Below are 21,296 nucleotides of genomic sequence, written 5' to 3'. Positions count from 1 at the left end.
TTTCACCGTGTTAGCCAGGATGGTCTCGATCTCCTGACCTCGTGATCCGCCCGCCTCGGCCTCCCAAAGTGCTGGGATTACAGGCGTGAGCCATCGCGCCTGGCCGCCTCATCTGTATTTAAAGCTGCTCCCCATCACTCGCATTACCGCCTGAGCTCCGCCTCCTGTCAGATCAGCGGGGGTATTAGATTCTCATGGGAACACGAAGCCTATTGTGAATTGCGCACATGAGGGATGCAGGTTGCAGGCTCCTTATGAGAATCTCATGCCTGATGATCTGAGGTGGAACAGTTTCATCCCAAACCATCCTCACCCCAAGTCGGTGCAAAAATTGTCTTCCGTGAAACTGGTCCCTGGTGCCAAAAAGGCTGGGGACTGATGTCTTTCAGGATTCTCAAAATTACTATGTCAAAAAACCTTGACTTCCCTCCAAAATGAACTGTTCCTACCCAACTTTCTCCCATCTCTTTAACTGTGCAGCTCTTCCCCTCGTTATTTAGACCCTAAGCAAGGAGTTATCCTTGACTCTTCTGTTTCCTTCACACCGCACACCCCACATTGGCAAATCCTAGCAGCTCTAGCTTCAAAATATATCCAGTTTGACCATCTCTTACCTAATATGCTAGTTCAAACCACCACTGTCTCCCACCTGGATATAACCATGTTAGTCTCCTGAATGACCTTTCTACGTCCCCACTCTTGCCTCCCTGTGATGTATTCTCCACACAGTAGCCAGAGTAGACTCTCTAAAAACTAGGAATCAGATCAGCCACTTTCCTGCTCAGAACTCTCCAGCAAGCTAAAAAAGTCCATTTTATGGAGGTATGGAGTATAATGATGGTTGCCAGAGGCTGGGAATGGGGGTGGATGAGAGAGGTGGGTTAATAGATACAAATAGGCCAGGTGCAGTGGCTCATGCCTGTAATCCCAGCACTTTGGGAGGCGGAGGCGGGCAGATCACGGGAAGTCAGGAGTTTGAGATCAGCCTGACCAACATGATGAAACCCCATCTCTATGAAAAGTACAAAAATTAGCCAGGCGTAGTGGCAGGTGCCTGTAATCCCAGCTGGAGGCTGAGGCAGGAGAATCGCTTGAACCCAGGAGGCAGAGGTTGCAGTGAGCCGAGATTGCGCCACTGGACTCCAGTTTGTGCGACAGAGTGAGACTCTGTCTCAAAAAAAAAAAAAAAAAAGTACAAATACACAGTTAGATAAAATAAGTTCTTATGTTTCATAGCACAGGAAGGTGACTACAGTTAATATAAATAGCTAGAAGAGATTTGAAATGTTCCCGGCACAAAGAAATGATAAGTGTTTGAGGTGATGGATATTCTAAATACCCTACTTTGGCCATTACACATTGTACGCATGTATCAAAATATCACATGTACCCCATATATATGTACAATTATTATGTGTCAATTTTTTAAAAACAATGACTAAAACAGAAGCATGGAAAAAAAAAAACAAAACACACATCTCCACTCGCTATCCACTACACTTAGAAGAGTTCACACTTTATACCTCAAGCTCAGAAAGGTAGGTTCTGACATGGCCTCTGTCCACTCCTGCTCTCTCTACTCCTGGGTGTCGCTGCTCTGGCCACAGTTCTGGTTTCTTCAGTCCCTCACACATCCAGTGCTCACTCCCAGCCTTCACCCTGGAGGGTTCCTCTCCTGGAACAAACCCCTAGGCTTCTACACAAGCCACTCTGTCTCACTCAGGGCTCTGCTCAGTGTTATCCCCTAGAAAGATGTTCCCCACCCACCCTATCTCCAGGACCCTGTGCACCCTCCCTCCTCCACCCCGGGCCTGGATACCCTCTTCCCTGATTCTCTTTGCCATTCTTCCTTCTTTAAGTACCATGTTCCCGGGTTTACTTATTTATAACAGTAAGCTACACAGGGGCAGAGCAAAGGTACCTGTGGCTGGAGGGTAGAGGATGGGGAGAAGCGGGCAAGGAAGGGCAGGTCGTAGAAGATCCCATTTAAGAGATGAACAAACCTCTCGTAATGATGGACGCTTTCCATTCGAGGCTATGAAGTGATAGGGCTTTCATACAGAGCAATAACAATGGACGTTACAGGAAATGAAAATAAACCAAGCACACGTAACCAACGTACCCTTTTCCTGGTTGCAGAGGCTGTTGGTGAAGATGGGAGAGTCGGGAACCTGGGGCAGGGAGGGGCAGGGGGCAGAGCTCCAGGACAGCAGGCTTCCCCTTGTGCTGCCAGCGTAGCTCCCGAGCCGTAGGAGCCAGTGATCGGACAGGGAGGAGCTGGTAGAGCCTGTGGAGGAAACACAGAGAGGGAGGCTGAGCCCAACCCTAGACCTTCAGAGTCCTAGGGGAGCACTTCATAGCCAGATCCCCATTCCGGCCCCATCCTTCAGCCCCGGAACTACAGAACCAAAGCGGAACTGCAGAAACCAGTCAATGACGAGGGGGGAAACCTGTGATTGGGTACCCATGTGACCAGGCTTACAAGTTTAGGGAGAGGCATTTGAGCACAGAAGGAAAGTATGGGCCGGGGCGCAGTGGCTCACGCCTGTAATCCCAGCACTTACGGAGGCCTAGACGAGCAGATCACCTGAGGTCAGGAGTTCGAGACCAGCCTGACCTACATGATGAAATCCCATCTCTACGAAACATACAAAAAATTAGCCGGGTGTGGTGGCGGGCGCCTGTAATCCCAGTTACTCAGGAGGCTGAGGCAGGAGGATCATGTAAACCTGGGAGGCGGAGGTTGCAGTGAGCCGAGATCGCGCTACTGCACTCCAGCCTGGGCAACAGGAGTGAAACTCCATCTCAAAAAATAAAAAACAAAACAACAACAACAGCAGCAAAGGAAAGTACATTGACAAGCATTGAAATGCTTTCCATGAAATTCCTTGTCACCAGCTTTGGCGTCCTAAATATGCTTTTGTTTCTTTTCCAGAGTCAAAGGACTGTGTTACTCAGAGCTATAGCCAGAGGCAGAGTAACAGTATTTTATTACCAGCACCAGGGCCCCAGTACACAGAGTTCAACAGGTAGTAAGCCATGTTTAGGGAAACCACATCTTTTACAACGGGCAGTAAGGACCTTTTGCACCATAGAGATACACTGTCTTTATTACACCGGACAGTTAGAAAACCTTCTTTTCTCTAATAGGACAGGTTTTTAATTCTTTTTTCAATATCTCCTTCTATAAATGGAAGCTGGACTTGCGTTAGGATTGATTTAGACCTGCTGAGGACTCTTGGATTTATTTGGCCATTTTCTGATAACTGTTAGGAGAAAATCTGCTTAATTTTTTTTTTTTTTAATGCTCTCTTGTCCCAAAGATAAGGACAGTTGGTTTGCAGCATGAAACAAATCACACGAAAGGGTCAGCTTTGGCACTTTCTTTCTCCAGTTCCAAGCAAGTTTGAGGCTGTCTAATAAATGAATTTCTGGAGTACAGCAGGTTTAAACAGCTCCCTTTGAGAGGCTGAGGTGGCTGGATCAAGAGGTCAAGAGATCGAGACCATCCTGGCCAACATGGTGAAACCCTGTCTCTACTAAAAAAAAATTAGCCGAGCATGGTGGTGGCATGTGCCTGTAGTTCCAGCTACTTGGGAGGCTGAGGCAGGAGAATTGCTTGAACCTGGGAGGCGGAGGTTGCAGTGAGCCAAGATCATGCTGCTGCACTCCAGCCTGGTGACAGAGCGAGACTCCCTCTCAAAAAAAAAAAAAAGCTACCTTTCCTAGAAAAGTCCAGGATCCTTTATAACTGCCCTGCCTTTCCAACAGGACTGACATCAGTTTATATTACACACACCTAATAAAACCTGCTGTGATATGAGACTAGGAATATGGAATTCCACACTGCCAAGTGTCACCTGCCCTGAATACAAATAATTATCCTTTTCCCCTTTCCTGAATTATCATCTATCCATCCCACACCCTGGCAAATGAACAACTAGTCTGTGCTGCTCAGATTCTACAGCAGCAGCCCGGGCTTCCTCTTTCAGATCCTTGCCAACCTCTCCTGGTCCTGCTGAGCCTCTTCCCAGTTCTTTAAGTGACTTCACCACACCCGCTCCTGTCATGAGCAGCAGCACCTACCTCTCATGGAGCTGCTGGCTGACCAGGGAGGGATGCTGTTCCGCTTCTGATAGAAGAGGATATAAGCCCCTCTGGTGTTGACCTCATCTTCTCGAAGCGGTTCCACCGTGCTGTCATCGTAACTGTACCACTGGCCATCCAGAGAGTTCCGGCAGTAGGCTGCAAAGGTCCCAACCCCAAGTCTCAGTTACTGGAGCCCCAAAAGGTAGGAAGACATTTCCCACTGGCAGAGCTGAAAAAGCGGTATGTTTAAACCAGAATGAGAAAAAAAAAAAAAAAAAACCAGTCCATTTTTGGCCAGAAATGAACTTTTTTGGAATCAGAAAAGATCAATAGGTTATATCCACGGATTCTTACTGATAACAAGTGCTGTTATTATTTTTATTTTTGTTTATTTATTTATTTATTTTGGAGACAGAATTTCGCTCTTTTACCCAGGCTGGAGTGAAGTGGCACCTTCTCGGCTCACGGCAACCTCCCTCCCCCAGGTTCTAGCAATTCTCCTGCCTCAGCCTCCTGGGTAGCTGGGATTACAGGTCCCTGCCACCACACCCGGCTAATATTTGTATTTTTATTAGAGGTGGGGTTTCACCATGTTGGCCAGACTGGTCTTGAACTCTTGACCTAAGGTGATCCACCCACCTCGGCCTCCCAAAGTGTTGGGATTACAGGCGTGAGCCACCGCGCCCGGCCAAGAGTACTGTTATTGTAAGTTGAATATTCTACCCCTTCCTCAGGCAAAATCTCTGATAAAAGGGAGCTCCCAAGTCAGGTAGCCAAACAATAATGTCAGCGTTCACCCCATTTCTTCTGAGAAGCTTCAAAATGCTTATCTCTGATTACGTATGCAATAAAAGTGAAGACGAGAATCACAATTGGGCTCATGGCATACCTCTTTCTAAGAACTGAAGTCAAACATCTAAGGAAAGTTCATACATATTCTCACCACTTCTCAAACAACCACAACAACATATCCTTTTCCTTGCCCTCTACGTGTCAGCAAATGACAGCATAACCCAGTAATCTGGAGGTTTGCAAACTTCTCCCGTAAGGGACCAGATGACAAATATTGAGGCTTTGCAGGTCACATATGGCCACATATGTTCTCTGACACACGTTCTGCATGCCTTTCTCCCACTTTTAAAATTGTAAAAACCGTTTTTAACCCATAAATTATTAATAAAGTAAAAAAAAAAAAAAAAAAACCGTCTGGGCACAGTGGCTCACGCCTGTAATCCCAGTACTTTGGGAGGCCAAGGTGGGCAAATCACAAGGTCAGGAGTTGAAGGCCAGCCTGGCCAACATAGTGAAACCCCATCTCTACTAAAAATAGAAAAAATTAGCTGGGCGTAGTGGTGGGCGCCTGTAATTCCAGCTACTTGGGAGGCTGAGGCAGGAGAATCACTTGAACCCAGGAGGCAGAGGTTGCAGTGAGCTGAGATCGTGCCACTGCACTCCAGCCCTGGCAACAGAGTAAGACTCCATCTCAAACAAAAACAACAACAACAGGCCCTAGATTGGATCCGGCCCGTGGGCCAGTTTGCTGACCTCCACAGTCAGCACCACAAGCCAGCCACCTAGGAGTTCGTCTTTGCTCTTGCTTTTCCTTCCACTCCACACCTAGTCCAAAAGCCAGACCTACTGATTCTACTTTCAAAATATATCTCGAATATCTTGATTGCCAACACCAGCATCTCAGCCAATGGTGTCTCTCACTCAGCCCCTGAAGCACCCTCCGAACTGGAATTCCAACTTCCACTCTAGATCCCTTCCACATATTCTCCATACAGCAGAGCAACTAGTTTGATTTGTACACTAGATTATGTCTTCACTCCTCTGCTTAGAACCTTTAAATGATTTATCATCCCTTTGGAAAAAATGCAAACTCCCATCCATGGCCTAGAGTGTCCTGCCCACTTCTCCAGCCCCACCCTTCGTCACTTAGCCCTGAACGGCCGCACTTCATCCAGGCTCTCATCATGTCTTAAACCCACTGAATGCTTTCTGCCTCAGGGCCTTTGCACGTGCTATGGGCTCTGCTCATAATGCGATTCCTCCCATTGTTCACATAGCTAGTTCTATCTCATCCTTAGCTCTGAGCCTACCTGTGACATCCTTGGAGAGGCCTTATATCTATCACAGACACAGTCAATCAGTCAATCAGTTGCCCTTTCAAAATGCCAGGTAGTGAAAGTGCTAAAATAATAAGCATCTTTTTATTGTCTGTCCCCAAAGTGAGACTGAAGCCCCATGAGGGCAGGTCTCGTATTTGTCTTGTTCATCACTGAAGCTCCAGGACCTAGTGCAGGGTCTGGCGTAGAATGGGTACTTAATAGATATTTGTGCAATGAATTAATGAGCAAAGATCCTGGATTTCTATATAGTTCGGTGTCTTCCAAATTGCCAGTCATCAGCCCATCAGGACACTGGTAATCAGTGCACTTAAAAAAAAAATGTTTAATAAATAAAAAATAAAATATTTTAAAGCTTTTTTCTTTTTTTTTTGAGATGGAGTCTCGCTCTGTTGCCCAGGCTGGAGTGCAGTGCCACGATCTCAGCTCACTGCAAGCTCTGCCTCCTGGGTTCACTCTATTCTCCCAAGTAGCTGGGACTACAGGCGCCCGCCAACACGCCTGGCTAATTTTTTTGTATTTTTAGTAGAGACGGGGTTTCACTGTATTAGCCAGGATGGTCTCGATCTCCTGACCTAGTGATCCGCCCATCTCGGCCTCCCGAAGTGCTGGGATTACAGGCGTGAGCCACCGCGCCCAGCCAAAGCATTTTTAAAATTAATTAATATGTTATTCCGGAACAGAATGGACTAAGGTATATCACATGTAGCAAATGTAATTATCGTGTCATGAAATTCTGTTTTGTCTTAATCTATGTATGTACACATAAACACACATACGCACATATGTAAATAGATGTGCACACCAGGAGGTCATGAGGGAACCCAGTATTTCATTTTGCCATTTAGTCAAGTGCCTCATCATAATATTTTATTTCATTTAACATCTTTTAAGTTTATTTTGATATGTAAAATGGCAAACAAAAATCCACTAAAAACAAAAAATACATCTATGGTGTGACAGCATTTATGTAAAAGTATACGGCAACTTGAAAGCTACCAATTGTTGGGGCCTACAATATGAGAAGCCTCTTACATATGTTAGTTCTAGTCATAAAAATCCCGGGCTGGCCACGGAGACTCACGCCTCTAATCCCAGCCCTTTGGGACGCCAAGGCAGGCGGATCACAAGGTCAGGAGTTCGAGATCAGCCTGGCTAACACAGTGAAACCTCGTCTCTACTAAAAGTACAAAAAATTAGCTGGGTATGATGGCACGCGCCTGTAGTCTCAGTTACTCAGGAGGCTGAGACAGGAGAATTGCTAGAACCCGGGAGACAGAGGTTTCAGTGAGCCGATATCGCGCCATTGCACTCCAGCCTGGGTAACAGAGTGAGACTCCATCTCAAAAAAAAAAAAAATTAATATCTAATATGGCAGATGGCATCTCAAGGAATAAATCTGGCTTTTCCATGAGTAGTGATCTTGGGACAAATTGGCAACTCCGGGGGGATAAAGTTGGATCTCTTTCTCTCAAGAATGTTAAGAAACTCCAAATCAAGGATTTAAATGTAATAAGCTAAAACCAAGTAGATAACTCAAGAGAAACACTTTTTAATCTTAGAGTGAAAAAGGCTTTCTAATCATGACTCAAAATCCAAATGATTGACAATTTTACCTAGAAAAGCAAAAATAAAAACTTTCTGCATGGCAACAAATTTCCACAGGAATAGCCAACTGACAGATGTTACACAGGGAACAAATACTTGCAATTTATATTACAGAAAAGAGGTGAATCTCATAGTCCATTAAGAATTAGAGCATCTAGAAATTGATGGGAAAAAGACTAATAATTTGTTTGAAAAGCAGTCAAGGACACGGATAGACAGTTTATAGGAAAGGAACCACAATGACTCAAACATACGAAAAGATGCTCAAACTCACACTATTAAGACGCTAAATATTCAACTTACACTGAGATACCATTTTCCTCATATTAGATTGGCAAAAATCCAAAAGTGTGATTGCACACTCTACTGGAAAGGCTACAGAGAACCAGGTGCTCTCTTACTCTTATCAGAGTGCAAACTGCTATGACCGTTTGTGCAGGACATCTTGTTCATGCTTGTTACAACACAGACACAGCTATTCCAATTCTGAGAATTTATCCCGCCAATAAACTTTCATATCTAGAAAATGACATATCTAAAGGGTTATGACAGCAATATTTGTGTGTGTGTGTGTGTGTGTGTGTGTGTGTGTGTGTTTTTAATTGAGAAAGAGTCTCGCTCTGTCACCCAGGCTGGAGTGCAGTGGTGCAATCTTGGCTCATTGCAATCTCCACCTCTGGGTTCAAGCAATTCTCCTGCCTCAGCCCTCCTAGTAGCTGGGACTACAGGCAGATGCCACCACGCCTGGCTGATTTTTGTATTTTTAGTAGAGACAGGGTTTCATCACGTTGGCCAGGCTGCTCTTGAACTCCTAACCTCAAATGATCTGCCTGCCTCAGCCTCCCAAAGTGCTGGGATTACAGGCGTGAGCCACTACACCCAGCCGACAGCAACATTTGTAATAGTAGAAGAATGAATCAGTCCAACGTCCATCTACAGAGTATTTAATAAATTGTTATATTTATTTAGTGCATTTACATTTATAAAAGAAGATGGAGAAGCTGTCTAGAAATGAGGACATGAAAAGATTTCCAAGATAGATTTTCAGGGAAAAAAAAAAAAGCCAGGTGCAACACAGCAAATAGTACTTTTACTTAAATCAGGGGGAGGGGAGAAAATATATAAAATCAACACATATATATGTATATATAAAAATATACTCACAATTGCTGGTATTTACATAAAGAAATTGTGGAAGAATAGTACACAAGAAACTACTAAAAATGGTTACCTATAAATGAGGAGGGGGTAGATGAGGAACAAAGATAGAATCAAAACTTGTCACCGTCCGTGTTTTTTAGGCTGTGTGAATTTTGAAACATAGGCATGCATTACCCACTCAACACATTTAAAATGAAACAAAAGGCATTTGAGATTTCTAAAACCCTGAAATGTGGTAGAACTATCATACTTCCAAGAAGCAAATAATGAAAAAGGAATAAAAATGTCAAAAGACGTGAGATAGAAAGCAACAGCTCAGCTTTGAGGGCCCAGCAAGCAGATAGAGTGGAGGTCACACACTCGCCTCTGGCAAGGAAGGGGTTCAACACAGAGTGCCTGCGGGAGGTGGAGAGGGTGCAGGGGGGCAGGAAGGGGGCCACCCACCAGCTGTAGCCCCAGAGGCTCAGTACTGGATGTGTCAGGAATCACAAGAAGTCAAGCCAAGTGAGGACTCAAAACAAAACCAAGATGCTCTGAAAAAGAAACCTAAGACTAGGCCAGGCACAGTGGCTCACGCCTGTAATCCCAGCACTTTGGGAGGCCGAGAAAGGCAGATCATTTGAGGTCAGGAGTTCAAGACCAGCCTGGCCAACATGGCGAAACCCCGTCTCTACTAAAAAATACAAAAATTAGCTGGGTGTGGTGGCGGGCACCTGTAGTCCCAGCTACTCAGGAGGCTGGGGCAGGAGAATCACTTGAACCCAGGAGGCAGAGATTGCAGTGAGCCGAGATCGCTACCACTGCACTCCAGCCTGGGTGACATAGTGAGATTCCATCTCACAAACAAAACAAAACAAAAAAGCACAAAGATTATGTCCCAGACCTGAAGATCACGTGGCTGCAGACACACAGGTCCCCTGAATGCAGGTCCCAACACAAGCAACGAGAAAGACCCACAGGGAAGCACACTCCGTGAAATTTCAGAGCACCTGTGATAAAGAACCTGAAAAAGCTACCAGAGAGAAAAATATATCCTATCCTAGACAAAGGAACAGAAATCAGACTGGCCTGATTCATTCTCAACAGCAAAACCCCACTCCGGACCCCACTCCACATGGAGCAACATTGTTGATTTTCCATCACGGACTTTATGTCCCACCAGGCTATCAGTCAGGTGTGGGAATAAAGGCATTTCCTGACACGGAAGCACTCCAGAGGTCAAGCTCCCATCACCCTTTCCTAGGAAGTCACCGAGGGTGTGCTTCCCCTAAATGAGGGAGTTGACACTCATCGACAACACCCTACATGGCTTGGAGACTTGTTCCTATCAGGAATCACTCATCTCGGCAGGGCAGAAGCTGCTGAACCTGGAGCCAGGGTGACCCAGGTTTGAAGCCCAGGCTCTGCCATTTAACGGGCGGTGCACACTGTCTTGAGGGAAAAGATGGTGTATGCTGGCGCAGATGAGAACAAGAGGCCCGGGTCTTACCCAGGGCTGTGCTGGCTGCAGACACTGCCCTGCCTCCCACCTCGCCAGTCCCTTATTCCCCTTGGGCTCCTCTCCCTTTGGTTTTAGTATTAAGTAGGCTCTTTCCTGGCAGGTGGTGGTACACTGTGTGTGCAAACACAGACCCAGGAGATCTCTGCAAGGGGAACCTCCCAGGGACTGTGTCCCTTCTGCTGCCAAACCACCGCCCCCCAAATCGGGCATTCTGCTCTGTAATGCTCACCCCAGTAGGGGCCTGGATCTCGCTGTTCATAAGGCAGACACCAACGCTTCTCACGCCTATGCTACTTCTAACTCCCTGCTGTGGTTTTACATCACTGCCCTTAATTTATGTTGGGGCCACCCCGTGGGTTTATAGATGGGGAGGCAGCACGTTCAGCACGGGAAATGACAAGGTCCAGGTTCCAGCTGTCCTTATTTTCACCACTCATGTGTGTACGGGGACTCATTCAGCCATAACGCTCTTAGTAAAAAAAAAAAAAAAATCTGAGTAACAGAGATGCCTCCCAAGATACATATGGGCCTCAAGGGATTCCTGCTGAGCTATTTTCAGCCCAGAGAAGTGAGACAGGGGAAGTGGCTGGACAGAACGGTCCCAGCAGTTACAAAGGTGGCGAGGCCTCATCTGGAGCAGGACAGCTGTGGAAGAACAGGCTGGCACCGCACAGCAGCGTAAGGCGGCCACTGTGAGCTGAAAGCGGCTTTGGTGGCCCCCATAACCCTCACCGTGACCAGCCCAGGCTGGCCCAGTGTAACCCGACCGTCCAGCGCATCTCTGTCCAATCAGGTGGTCCCCAGCCTGTAACGGCATCCTCATTTCTCTTTCTCCATGGGGGCCTGTTCCATCCATTCTCCAATGACGGAAATCATGCCCTAAACCCCATAGACTACTAAGGCTCACCCTGATGACCCCCCACGCTATCTGCATGGTGGAGACGCTCAACTGCTACAGCTACCAATAGGCTTCTCACCGTCACTGAGATGCCCTGGGTGGGGAGAAGCAAACAAACAAGACATAATCGAGAAAAATGATCCGTCATGACACTCTGAAAGCCCTCAAAGGGATGATTATAAACAATTGAGAAAATCGTCTGGCCACTTGTTTTTGCCCTTCCCTTCATTCGCTGCTCTGAAGTTCCTCAGAGGAACAAACATGAAAAGTACGCCACAGAATACAAGGCCACCAAATCCGGTAAGTAAGATTCCTCACGCTGAATCACAGATGAGAATGAACGTCACTCTCTCGGTTCCAATAATGACCTCCCATATGGTTGAAAATTTGGGTGATAACTAACCTGTTTGTTGGTTTATTTGTTTTGGAGACAGGGTCTCACTCTGTTGCCCAGGCTGGAGTACAGTGGTACAATCATGGTTCACCACAGCCTCAGCCTTCTGGGCTCAAGGGATCCTCCCATCTCAGCCTCCTGAGCAGCTAGGACTACAAGTGTAAGCCACAATGCCTAGTTCATTTTTTTTTTCTTCATTTTTTTTTGTAGAGACGGGGTCTTGCTCTGTTGCCTAGGCTGGTCTCGAACTCGTGGCCTCAAGTGATTCTTCCACCTCAGCCTCCCAAAGTGCTGGGATTACAGGCATGAGCTACCGCATCAGGCCTAACTTTATATATTCCAACCTCCAACCTAACTCAACGTCAACTCTGTAGCTGGGACAAGGTCCCTTCTGCTCTCGCACATGCCCTGGTGTGCGGTGGGTGAGGGGTCAGATCTCACTAAGTGCCCCAGGGAGCTCAGCATCCGAGCGGCACCCATTCCGGGGACATCTCGAGGCTGTGGCCACAGCTGCATTGGCAGAAAGGCAAGGCAAGGCTCACCTGTGTAATGCCCACCTTGCAGGTTGCCGTGGTGGTTGCAGACGGCGTACAGGTCGTACAGGAAGTCCAGCGGGCAACTGGTGGGCAGGCAGCCCGGCGGCTTCCAGGAAGGCCAGGGGCCCAGTCCTGCCTCGGGGCTGGTGCTTCTCTGGGCCACATGGGGAGCCATGTTGAGTCCAGAGAGTGGAAACTTCACCAGCGTGGAGAGCTTGTTTCTTCTCTCGCCCACCTGGCAGAACCTCTTGAGGTGGATGATGAGGATGTCAGGCAGCGTCCACAAACTCAGCTTCACCATCCCCTGCTGCAGGACTTGGCAGTGCGGACACTTCCAGGCGTCGTCCTGGGCCAGCTGGAAAGGAAACCACCCGGACTGTGAGGCCCCCGCGGCACGTGGCCAACCCACCAAAGGCAGCCAGCCCCCTTCCCCGGCCGGGGCGTGGACCCCCAGGGCGGGACCTGCTCCTCCTTGGTGTAGAACTGAAAACATTCATCCAAGGTACAGCTGTGCTGCTGGTGCGCCTGCTGCTGCTGCCACACGCTGTCGGCATCCTGCGCCCGCTCCTCCTGGAGGTTCCCGAACAGGCTGCACGGAGAGGACACCCACGGCGTTCAGGACTTTCCCGCTCCGAGACAGGCTTCGCCTATGTCTCTACTCACAGCAAACCCGCCACAGGGCATTGGCCAGGCGACGCTACCGTGCCCTGTCTATGGGTTCCTGGGGAGCTGCAGGCATCCTTTGGACTCAGCACTATATTCTACTGGAATTCTCTCTCCCCCACCAGCTCCTACAGGGACCAGGTCCTTGGCTTATTCATCTTTGTTTTCCTCATCCTAGCACAGGGCCTGGCACCTAGTAGTTGATCAATAAATACTTGCTGGAGTGAGCAATGTCCTTTCTTAAAGCAAGGCTGATGCCCTCAGTGTTACAGAGGTAGCCAAGTGTGGTAATGAGGAGCATGGACTCCAGCCAGAGGGTCTGGGTTCAAATCCCAGCTCTACCAGTGTACGAGCTGTGTGCTCTCCAGCAATTGCTTAACCTCTCTGTGCCTCAGTTTCCACCTCTGAGAAATGTGGATTACAGGAGTACCCACCCCAGACCACCCACACATAGGGTGTGAAGAAGATTAAATAAATCCCCTATACACACGTAAAGTGTTCAGAGCAGTGACTGGCACGGGGTGAGTGGGTGGGTGCTGCGTAACTGTCTACTGTGACTGCAGTTACTACTCTTGACATCACCCACCACCACCACTGTCACTCCATTCCTGTCACTGTTATTTACATACAGAAAATTCTCACTCAGGCATCTCGCAGGAACGGGTTACACTGGCTCAAAGATGTGGGCACCCTGCCTGCAGCCATGCTGGGGGAAGCTGCATCCAGGGAAACCTGGGCACCGAGAGGCCCTGTCTCAGCTCTGCGGGAGGTAAATTCCCTTGAACTCACCGCTCCTTGACAGAGCTATCCCACTCCACCGCCAGCTTGACATGTGGAGGGCCTCCCGGCCTCCTGAGATGCAAAGCCCTGAGAAGAGAACAAGGGAGCCCATCAGAAAACACGGGACCTCCTTCCTGCAGCTCTTCAGGGCTCTCCCCGCAACCCGGGGACTGATGTTCCAAACAGCCTTGGCGGAGGTCAGTGGGTGCATCATTTAATTCTGGGGGAACACATTTGAAAGCCCAAATTGGACTCACATCTAAGCAGGATCCTTAAATCAGTCTTACTAATAAACTTAAAATTTTCATCTCTTTCTGCCTCAATCCACAATCTACTCTTTGACTGGAATTTAAACATGGAAGTAGAAAAGGAAAACAGGTACCTTCATGTTCCAAGTTTATTGTACAAAACTCCTCAGGACAGGGAAAGAAAGAGGTGTGGCTGTCGCCCAGCTTCCCTCTTTACATGGAAATCAGATTGTCACTAGAGGGTGAGATTACCTCCCCCGACCACAGCTCTGATACAAAAAGAAAGAGGGCCTTATTCAATGTTTATGGAGATGCTATTCCAAGAAATGTACAAACCTAACAATCCCCACCCTTAACGGGCCGATAGGCTAATGGGAGGAGCACACAGAGATCATTCTAATGCACTCAGGTGTCTGGGGACGCACACCCCGGGCTGCTCTGAAGGACAGATAGGCAGGACCTGGCCAGAGGAATGACTGAGACCTTAAAAGCGAATGTAATATAAACAAACATTGAAAACTGGGACTTAATTAAACTAAAGAGGTCTGCACAGCAAAAGAAGCTATCAACAGAATAAAAGAGGCAGCCGACAGGATGGGAGAAAATTTTTGCAAACTATGCATCTGACAAAGGACTAATATCCAGAATATATAAGGGACTTAAGTCAACAAAAACAAACAGTCCTATTAAAAAGTGAGCAAAGGACATGAAACACACCTCTCCAAAGAAGACATACAAGTGGATAACAAACATATTAAAAACTGCTCATCATCACTAATCATCAGGGAAATGCAAATGAAAGCTACAATGAAATACCATCTCGCATCAGTCCAATGGCTATTATTAAAAAGTCAGAAAATAGGCCGGGCACGGTGGCTCAAGCCTATAATCCCAGCACTTTGGGAGGCTGGAGATCAAGACCATCCTGGCTAACACGGTGAAACCCGTCTCTACTAAAAAATACAAAAAACTGGCAGCAAAACTCCCAGCTACTTGGGAGAATAGAGTGAACCCAGGAGGCAGAGCTTGCAGTGAGCCGAGATTGTTCCACTGCACTCCAGCCTGGGCAACAGAGCGAGACTGTGTCTCAAAAATAAATAAATAAACAAACTAAAGATAAAAATTTCTTAAATTTTTATTATTTATTTTTATTTCTATAACTTTCTTGGGTGAATGTTGTCTTCTCACTTATATACTTTTGTTTTTTTTAAAGATTCATAGGTACATGTGCAGGTTTTTACATGGCTATATTATTTAACCATCCCGGGTTAAAGCGATTTTCCTGCCTCAGCCTCCCAAGTAGCTGGGATTACAGGTGTGCGCCACCACGCCCGGCTAATTTTTGTATTTTCGGTAGAAATGCGGTTTCACCATGTTGGCCAGGCTGGGTCTGAACTTCTGGCCTCAAGTGATCCACCCGCCTCGGCCTCCCGAAGTGCTGGGATTACAGGTGTGAGCCACCGTGCCTGGCCCAAAAATTTAATGAATTTTTTTAAAAAGTCAGTCAGGGGAACTAGAGGGGAAAGGACACACAGGTGGAGAGCTCAGCAGTAGAAGGCAGGGTGTGTGCTGGAAGACCTCAGCACAGTGAGGGACAGGCCACATGGGAGAGGGAGGGCTCTGTAGGCCACCCTCACAAGTGTGGACTTTAGCCCGTGGGCACCAGGAGACCACTCAGTGGTCTCTAACACCAAAGACACTGGACGGATTCAGGTAAGTCAAATAGGAGGCTGCCAGAGCAATCCAGGTAAGACATGATCAGGGCCTAAATTCAGACAACGGTGTCAATGTGGAGAGGAGTGGAGAGATCTGGGGAAGTGCCAGGATAGGGAACAGATAAGGCCTGAAAATGGACTGAATGGAAGGACAAAGCAGAAAGAAGGGATCAGGGACGATGCCAGGTTCCTAGCTTGAGTTCCTGAGTAGATGGTGGTGTCACCATTTAGACACAAAGATGGGAAAAGAAAAGCTTTAAGCAAGAAGAGTTCAGACTCACAAGTGTTTAGTTACCAGTGCCTATGAGGCATGTAAGTAGGACAGGCAGGTCTGCAATCTAGAGAAAAATCTGGGCAGGAGATATGGATCTGGGAGACTTTGGCCTAAAGGCGGTAGACAGAACCAAGAATAAGACCACCCAGGGATGGGGCCAGGCACGGTGGCTCACGCCTGTAATCCCAGCACTTTGGGAGGCAGAGGCGGGCAGATTGCCTGAGCTCAGGAGTTTGGGACCAGCCTGGGCAACACGGTGAAACCCTGTCTCTACTAAAATACAAAAAATTAGACGGGCGTGGCAGCGTGCCCCTATAGTCCCAGCTACTGAGGAGGCTGAGGCAGAATTGCTTGAACCCGAGAGGCGGAGCTTGCAGTGAGCCGAGATCGCGCCACTGCACTCTAGCCTGGGCGACAGAGTGAGACTCTGTCTGAAAAAAAAAAAAAAAAATCATCCATAAATGGAAACCAGAGGGCCAGGTGTGGAATGCTGAGACCCAATAATGTTTGAGCATCCAGAGAGGGAGAGGAAGATTTCAAGCAGACCAAAAAAAAACTTATAGGAGATATATTTCTAGGTTGTGCATACATACAATGGAATATTATTCACCCCTAAAAAGGAAGGAAATTCTAACGTGTGCTGCAACATGGGTGAACCTTGAAAATACGATGCTTAGTGAAATAAGCCAAACACAGAAGGATAAACACTATGATTCCTGCTACCTGAGGCACCTACAGTTGTCAAATTCATAGTGACAGACAGTAGAGTGGTGGTTTTCCAGAGACTGAGGAAGACGAAGGGGAGGGATGCTGTGTGATAGGTACACAGTTTCCATTTTGCAAGATGAAAGAGCTCTGGAGTTGGATGGTGGCAATGGCTGTATACCAAGGTGAATGTAACAATTCCACTGAACTGCACACTTTAAAGTGGTTATAATGTAATTTTGGCGCCGGGCGGTGGCTCACGCCTGTAATCCCAGCACTTTGGGAGGCTGAGGCGGGCGGATCATGAGGTCAGGAGATCGAGACCATGCTGGCTAACACGGTGAAACTCCATCTCTACTACAAATACAAAAAATTAGCCGGGCGTGGTGGTGGGCGCCTGTAGTCCCAGCTACTCGGGAGGCTGAGGCAGGAGAATCACTTGAACCCGGGAAGTGGAGGTTGCAGTGAACCGAGATTGCGCCACTGCACTCCAGGCTGGATGACAGAGCAAGACTCCATCTCCAAAAAAAAAAAAAAAAGGAATTTTTGTATTTGTGTATTTTGTCAAAAAGAAAAGAAAGAATTTCCTATAGAACAAAGAGATGTTGGGATAGGCATGGAAGAGGCAGGGCAAAGGCTAAATGGAGAGCCCTGTGAAACAGGTAAAGGTCACATCAGATGCCAGAGAGAGCTGTACCAGCAGGGCTGGGACTGGGATTGTGGGGTGGGGTGGGGATGGGGATGGGGTGAACAAGGGCCAGACTGTAGTGAGATGTCCAGTGAATGGAAGGTGTGGGCCAGGAGAGGTGTGACCTCAAGAGGACATGCTTTAGGATGGTCAGTTTGCTGGACAACTCTACTCAATTCTAGTGCTTCTCAAACTACCTATGGTAAAAGACTAGTTTGACGGTTTGTTTCCAAACCACTGCAGACCAATACTTTTATAAAAAGAAATAACGGGCCGGGTGCGGTGGCTCACACCTGTAATCCCACCACTTTGGGAGGCAGAGGCAGGTGGGTCACTTGAGGTCAGGAGTTCGAGACCAGCCTGACCAACGTGGTGAAACCCTGTCTCTACTAAAAATAAAAAAAAATTAACCGGGCGTGGTGGCACGTGCCTATACTCCCAGCTACTTGGGAGGCTAAGGCAGGAAAATTGCTTGAACCCAGAAGGCGGAGGCTGCAGGGAGCTGAGATTGCGCCACTGCACTCGAGCCTGGAAGACAAAGGGAGACTCCGTCTCAAAAATAAATAAATAAATTAATTAATTAATTAATATAAAAAGTAATGGGGGGTGAGGAAAGACATACAAAATATAAGTTCCATTTTTAAAAGAAATTATCTTATCCACCATATTATAGATTACTCTGTCACATTGCTTTAACATTCGTAAGTGCTTCCTCTCAAGTTCTTGTCATGGGCTGGTGACAGTCAGTTCATAGGCTGGCAGTCTACAGGACCACTTTGGGTGGCACAGTTCTTATCTCCAAGACTGACTGTGGGAAGGGGGTTCCTCTTCCTGGGGCTCCCTCTCCCTGGGAGACCCAAGCAGGCCCTTGATGATCCTTCTCCTGCCTCCCTAACTCTGTAAAGCAAAAGCATGCGTCAGCCAAGGAGGATGTGGATGGGGTGTAGGTCACAGAACCTTCTGGCTCACCCGCTACCCTGGTTCCTGGTCTCTTTAGAAGGGGAGAGGCCCATCTCAGTCAGGCCGAATGTGGCTGACCAAGTCAGGAAATCAGAGGACCTTACTGAGAACCTGGGGTCTATGGAAAAATAAAGAGAAGTGCCAGACATTCATTTATAGAGCGGAACTGTCCATAGATGCTGCAACGACCTGGGGATTGTTTTGCAAGGCCACACGCACCGGAAGGCTATCAAGGTAGCAACCAGAGACACAGCCACACTGGCTTTAAGCCTCAGTCCACAATCTCTTACAGTTTAGGACCAATGAATTAGCTGTAGAATCTTCACGTATCCTAGGGAGATATTCCTGTTGAATTCAGGAGCACGGCCGGATTGAACGAATTCGGTGTTCTGTTTTTTTTTGGTTTTGGTTTTTTGAGATTGAGTCTTGCTCTGTCACCCAGGCTGGAGTGCAGTGGCACGATCTCAGCTCACTGTAACCTCCAACTCCCTGGTTCAGGCAATTCCCCTGCCTCAGCCTCCTGAGTAGCTAGGATTATAGGCGCGTGCTACCATACCTGGCTAATTTTTTTGTATTTTTAGTAGAGATGGGGTTTCACCAAGTGGGCCAGACTGGTCTCCAAATTCTGATCCCAGGCAATCCACCCACCTCAGCCTCCGAAAGTGCTGGGATTACAGGCGTGAACCACCATGCCTGGCCGAATTTGGGTTTTAGTTAGATCAATCTGGGTTCAAATTTGGGCTTGCCTATTAACTAGTTGTTTAAGTGTGATCAAGTTAACTAATCTCTGACAACACTGGTGTCCCCCCATCTTTGAAGTGGACATAATAGTGCCTCTCTAGACATAAGAGTTCAAAGCACAGAATATGCCCAGTGATCTAACATAGCGGCTGGTACTGGAGAGGTAAATGATCAAGAATAATAAACACTACGAGCAATCTCATTGACACATACCCTCAAAGGACTCTAGTAAAATAAGATAGGATTCATTAACTTACTGAACCTGGACCTTCCCCCTTACCTGTCAACTGCCCAGTGACAGAGGGGCCGACTGTCCTTCGGAGACAAATAGCTACAGGCCACAGAGAGTCCCACAACACGAATGGAGAACAAAGACCCCAGGTTCTGCCAAGACAAAAACAGACATAAGTCATTATGTAGCCCCATATTGATTTAAATTAGACTCTAAAGTGGCGCATACATTAAAAAATACAATCATTATTTTACCTCGAGTATTTTGAATATTCCCGTAATAATTAGAATTCAAAATTAAGAGACAAAAACTTCATTTTTTTTCAAAGATTCACACTATACCTTGTAACGCAGTGATCTAATACTGTGTTTAATACGTTAAACCTTCTCCCCAAAAATGAACATGGTGTGTTTAAATAGCAAATGCTTAACTGGGGCAGATACTGGTACATTTAATGGAACATAAATCAATCATGTTAATTAATTTTTAATAGGTAACTTAACCTACTTTATGAAGATGATTATCATCCCCACAATGAGGCAATTTTCTAAAAGCCAGTTCATGTATATTTTACAGGCAAAGTAAATATTTACACATTTTTAAATAAGCCACATAAAGAGATAGCACCTTAGTTATTATTCTAAGATATGTGTTTATTATATTCGAACTTTTCCGAAATTGAAATGAGGCTTACAATGACATATTTAATGGAAGATGCTTCTTAACAATTCAATGCAATGAACAACTCAATTTAAAAAATGGGCAAACATTTGAGTAGCTACTTCTACAAAGAGGTAGAGACGGCCAAGAAGCCCATGAAAAGATCAGCAACATCATTAGTCATTAGAGAAATGCAAATCAAGACCACGTTGAGGTATCACTTCACACCCAGGGATGGCTATAATTAAAATTTTTTTTGAGACACTGAAGTCTCACTCTGTCGCCCAGGCTGGAGTGCAGTGGCGCAATCTTGGCTCACTACAACCTCCACCTCCCGAGGTCAAGTGATTCTCCTGCCTTGGCCTCCTGAGCAGCTGGAATTGCAGGCGCCCGCCACCACGCCTGGCTAATTTTTGTATTTTTAGTAGAGATGGGGTTTCATCATATTGGCCGGGCTGCTCTCAACACCTGACCTCAGGTGATCCGCCCACCTCGGCCTCCCAAAGTGCTGGGATTGCAGGCGTGAGCCACCGCGCCCAGCTTACAACTAAATGTTTTTGTTGTTGGTGGTGGTGGTGGTGGTTTTTTTTTTCTGAGACGGAGTCTAGCACTGTCGCCCAGGCTGGAGTGCAGTGGCGCAATCTCGGCTCACTGCAAGCTCCGCCTCCCGGATTCACGCCATTCTCCTGCCTCAGCCTCCCGAGTAGCTGGGACTATGCCACGCCCGGCTAGTTTTTTTTGTTGTTGTTTTTTTTATTTTTCGTAGAGACGGGGTTTCACCATATTAGCCAGGATGGTCTCGATCTCCTGACCTCACCCACCTCAGCCTCCCAAAGGGCTGGGATGACAGGCGTGAGCCACCGCACCTGGCCCATTTTTTTTTTAAGTGAAAAATAACAAGCATTGGCAAGAATTTGGAGAAACTGGAACCCTTATGCATTGCTGGTGGGAATGTAAAATGGATGGTATCGCTGCTGTAGAAAACAGTTCAGCAGTTTCTCAAAAGGTTAAATGTTCAGCTACCATATAACCTTCAATTATCTCAGGTGTGTATCTAAGAGTCGCAAGGAGGGGCTTAAACAGATATTTATACACCAACGTTCACGGCAGCATGATTCACAAGTCAAAAGAAAGAAATAACCCAAGTGTCCACCAACGATGGATAGATAAACAAAATGTGGGATATATACACAACAGAATATTATTTAGCCTTAAAAATGAAGGCAGCCCAGCGCGGTGGCTCACGCCTGTAATCCCAGCACTTTGGGCGGCTGAGGCAGGTGGATCACCTGAGGTCAGGAGTTCGAGATCAGC

The 21,296-nt window shown here is 47.0% G+C and overlaps 1 protein-coding gene across 1 annotated transcript in view; it reads right to left on the bottom strand.

Moving 5' to 3' along the window:
- The window catches only part of USP43 (ubiquitin specific peptidase 43), a 95,686-nt gene that overhangs the window by 22,658 nt on the left and 51,732 nt on the right, over positions 1 to 21,296 (bottom strand). The window contains exons 10-15 of the mRNA XM_011973183.1: positions 19,371 to 19,474; positions 13,769 to 13,846; positions 12,779 to 12,905; positions 12,323 to 12,671; positions 4,087 to 4,245; positions 2,123 to 2,287 (exon numbers count right to left, since the gene is read on the bottom strand). Of these exons, the coding sequence (XP_011828573.1) occupies positions 2,123 to 2,287; positions 4,087 to 4,245; positions 12,323 to 12,671; positions 12,779 to 12,905; positions 13,769 to 13,846; positions 19,371 to 19,474 (982 nt within the window). The remainder of the gene's footprint in view (positions 1 to 2,122; positions 2,288 to 4,086; positions 4,246 to 12,322; positions 12,672 to 12,778; positions 12,906 to 13,768; positions 13,847 to 19,370; positions 19,475 to 21,296) is intronic.

Source organism: Mandrillus leucophaeus, unplaced genomic scaffold (genome assembly GCF_000951045.1).
Source record: "Mandrillus leucophaeus isolate KB7577 unplaced genomic scaffold, Mleu.le_1.0 Scaffold135, whole genome shotgun sequence".
In the NCBI taxonomy this organism is placed as follows: domain Eukaryota; kingdom Metazoa; phylum Chordata; class Mammalia; order Primates; family Cercopithecidae; genus Mandrillus; species Mandrillus leucophaeus.
Note: the sequence above shows the minus strand (reverse complement) of the source record. Positions and strands in the feature narration are given on the sequence as shown.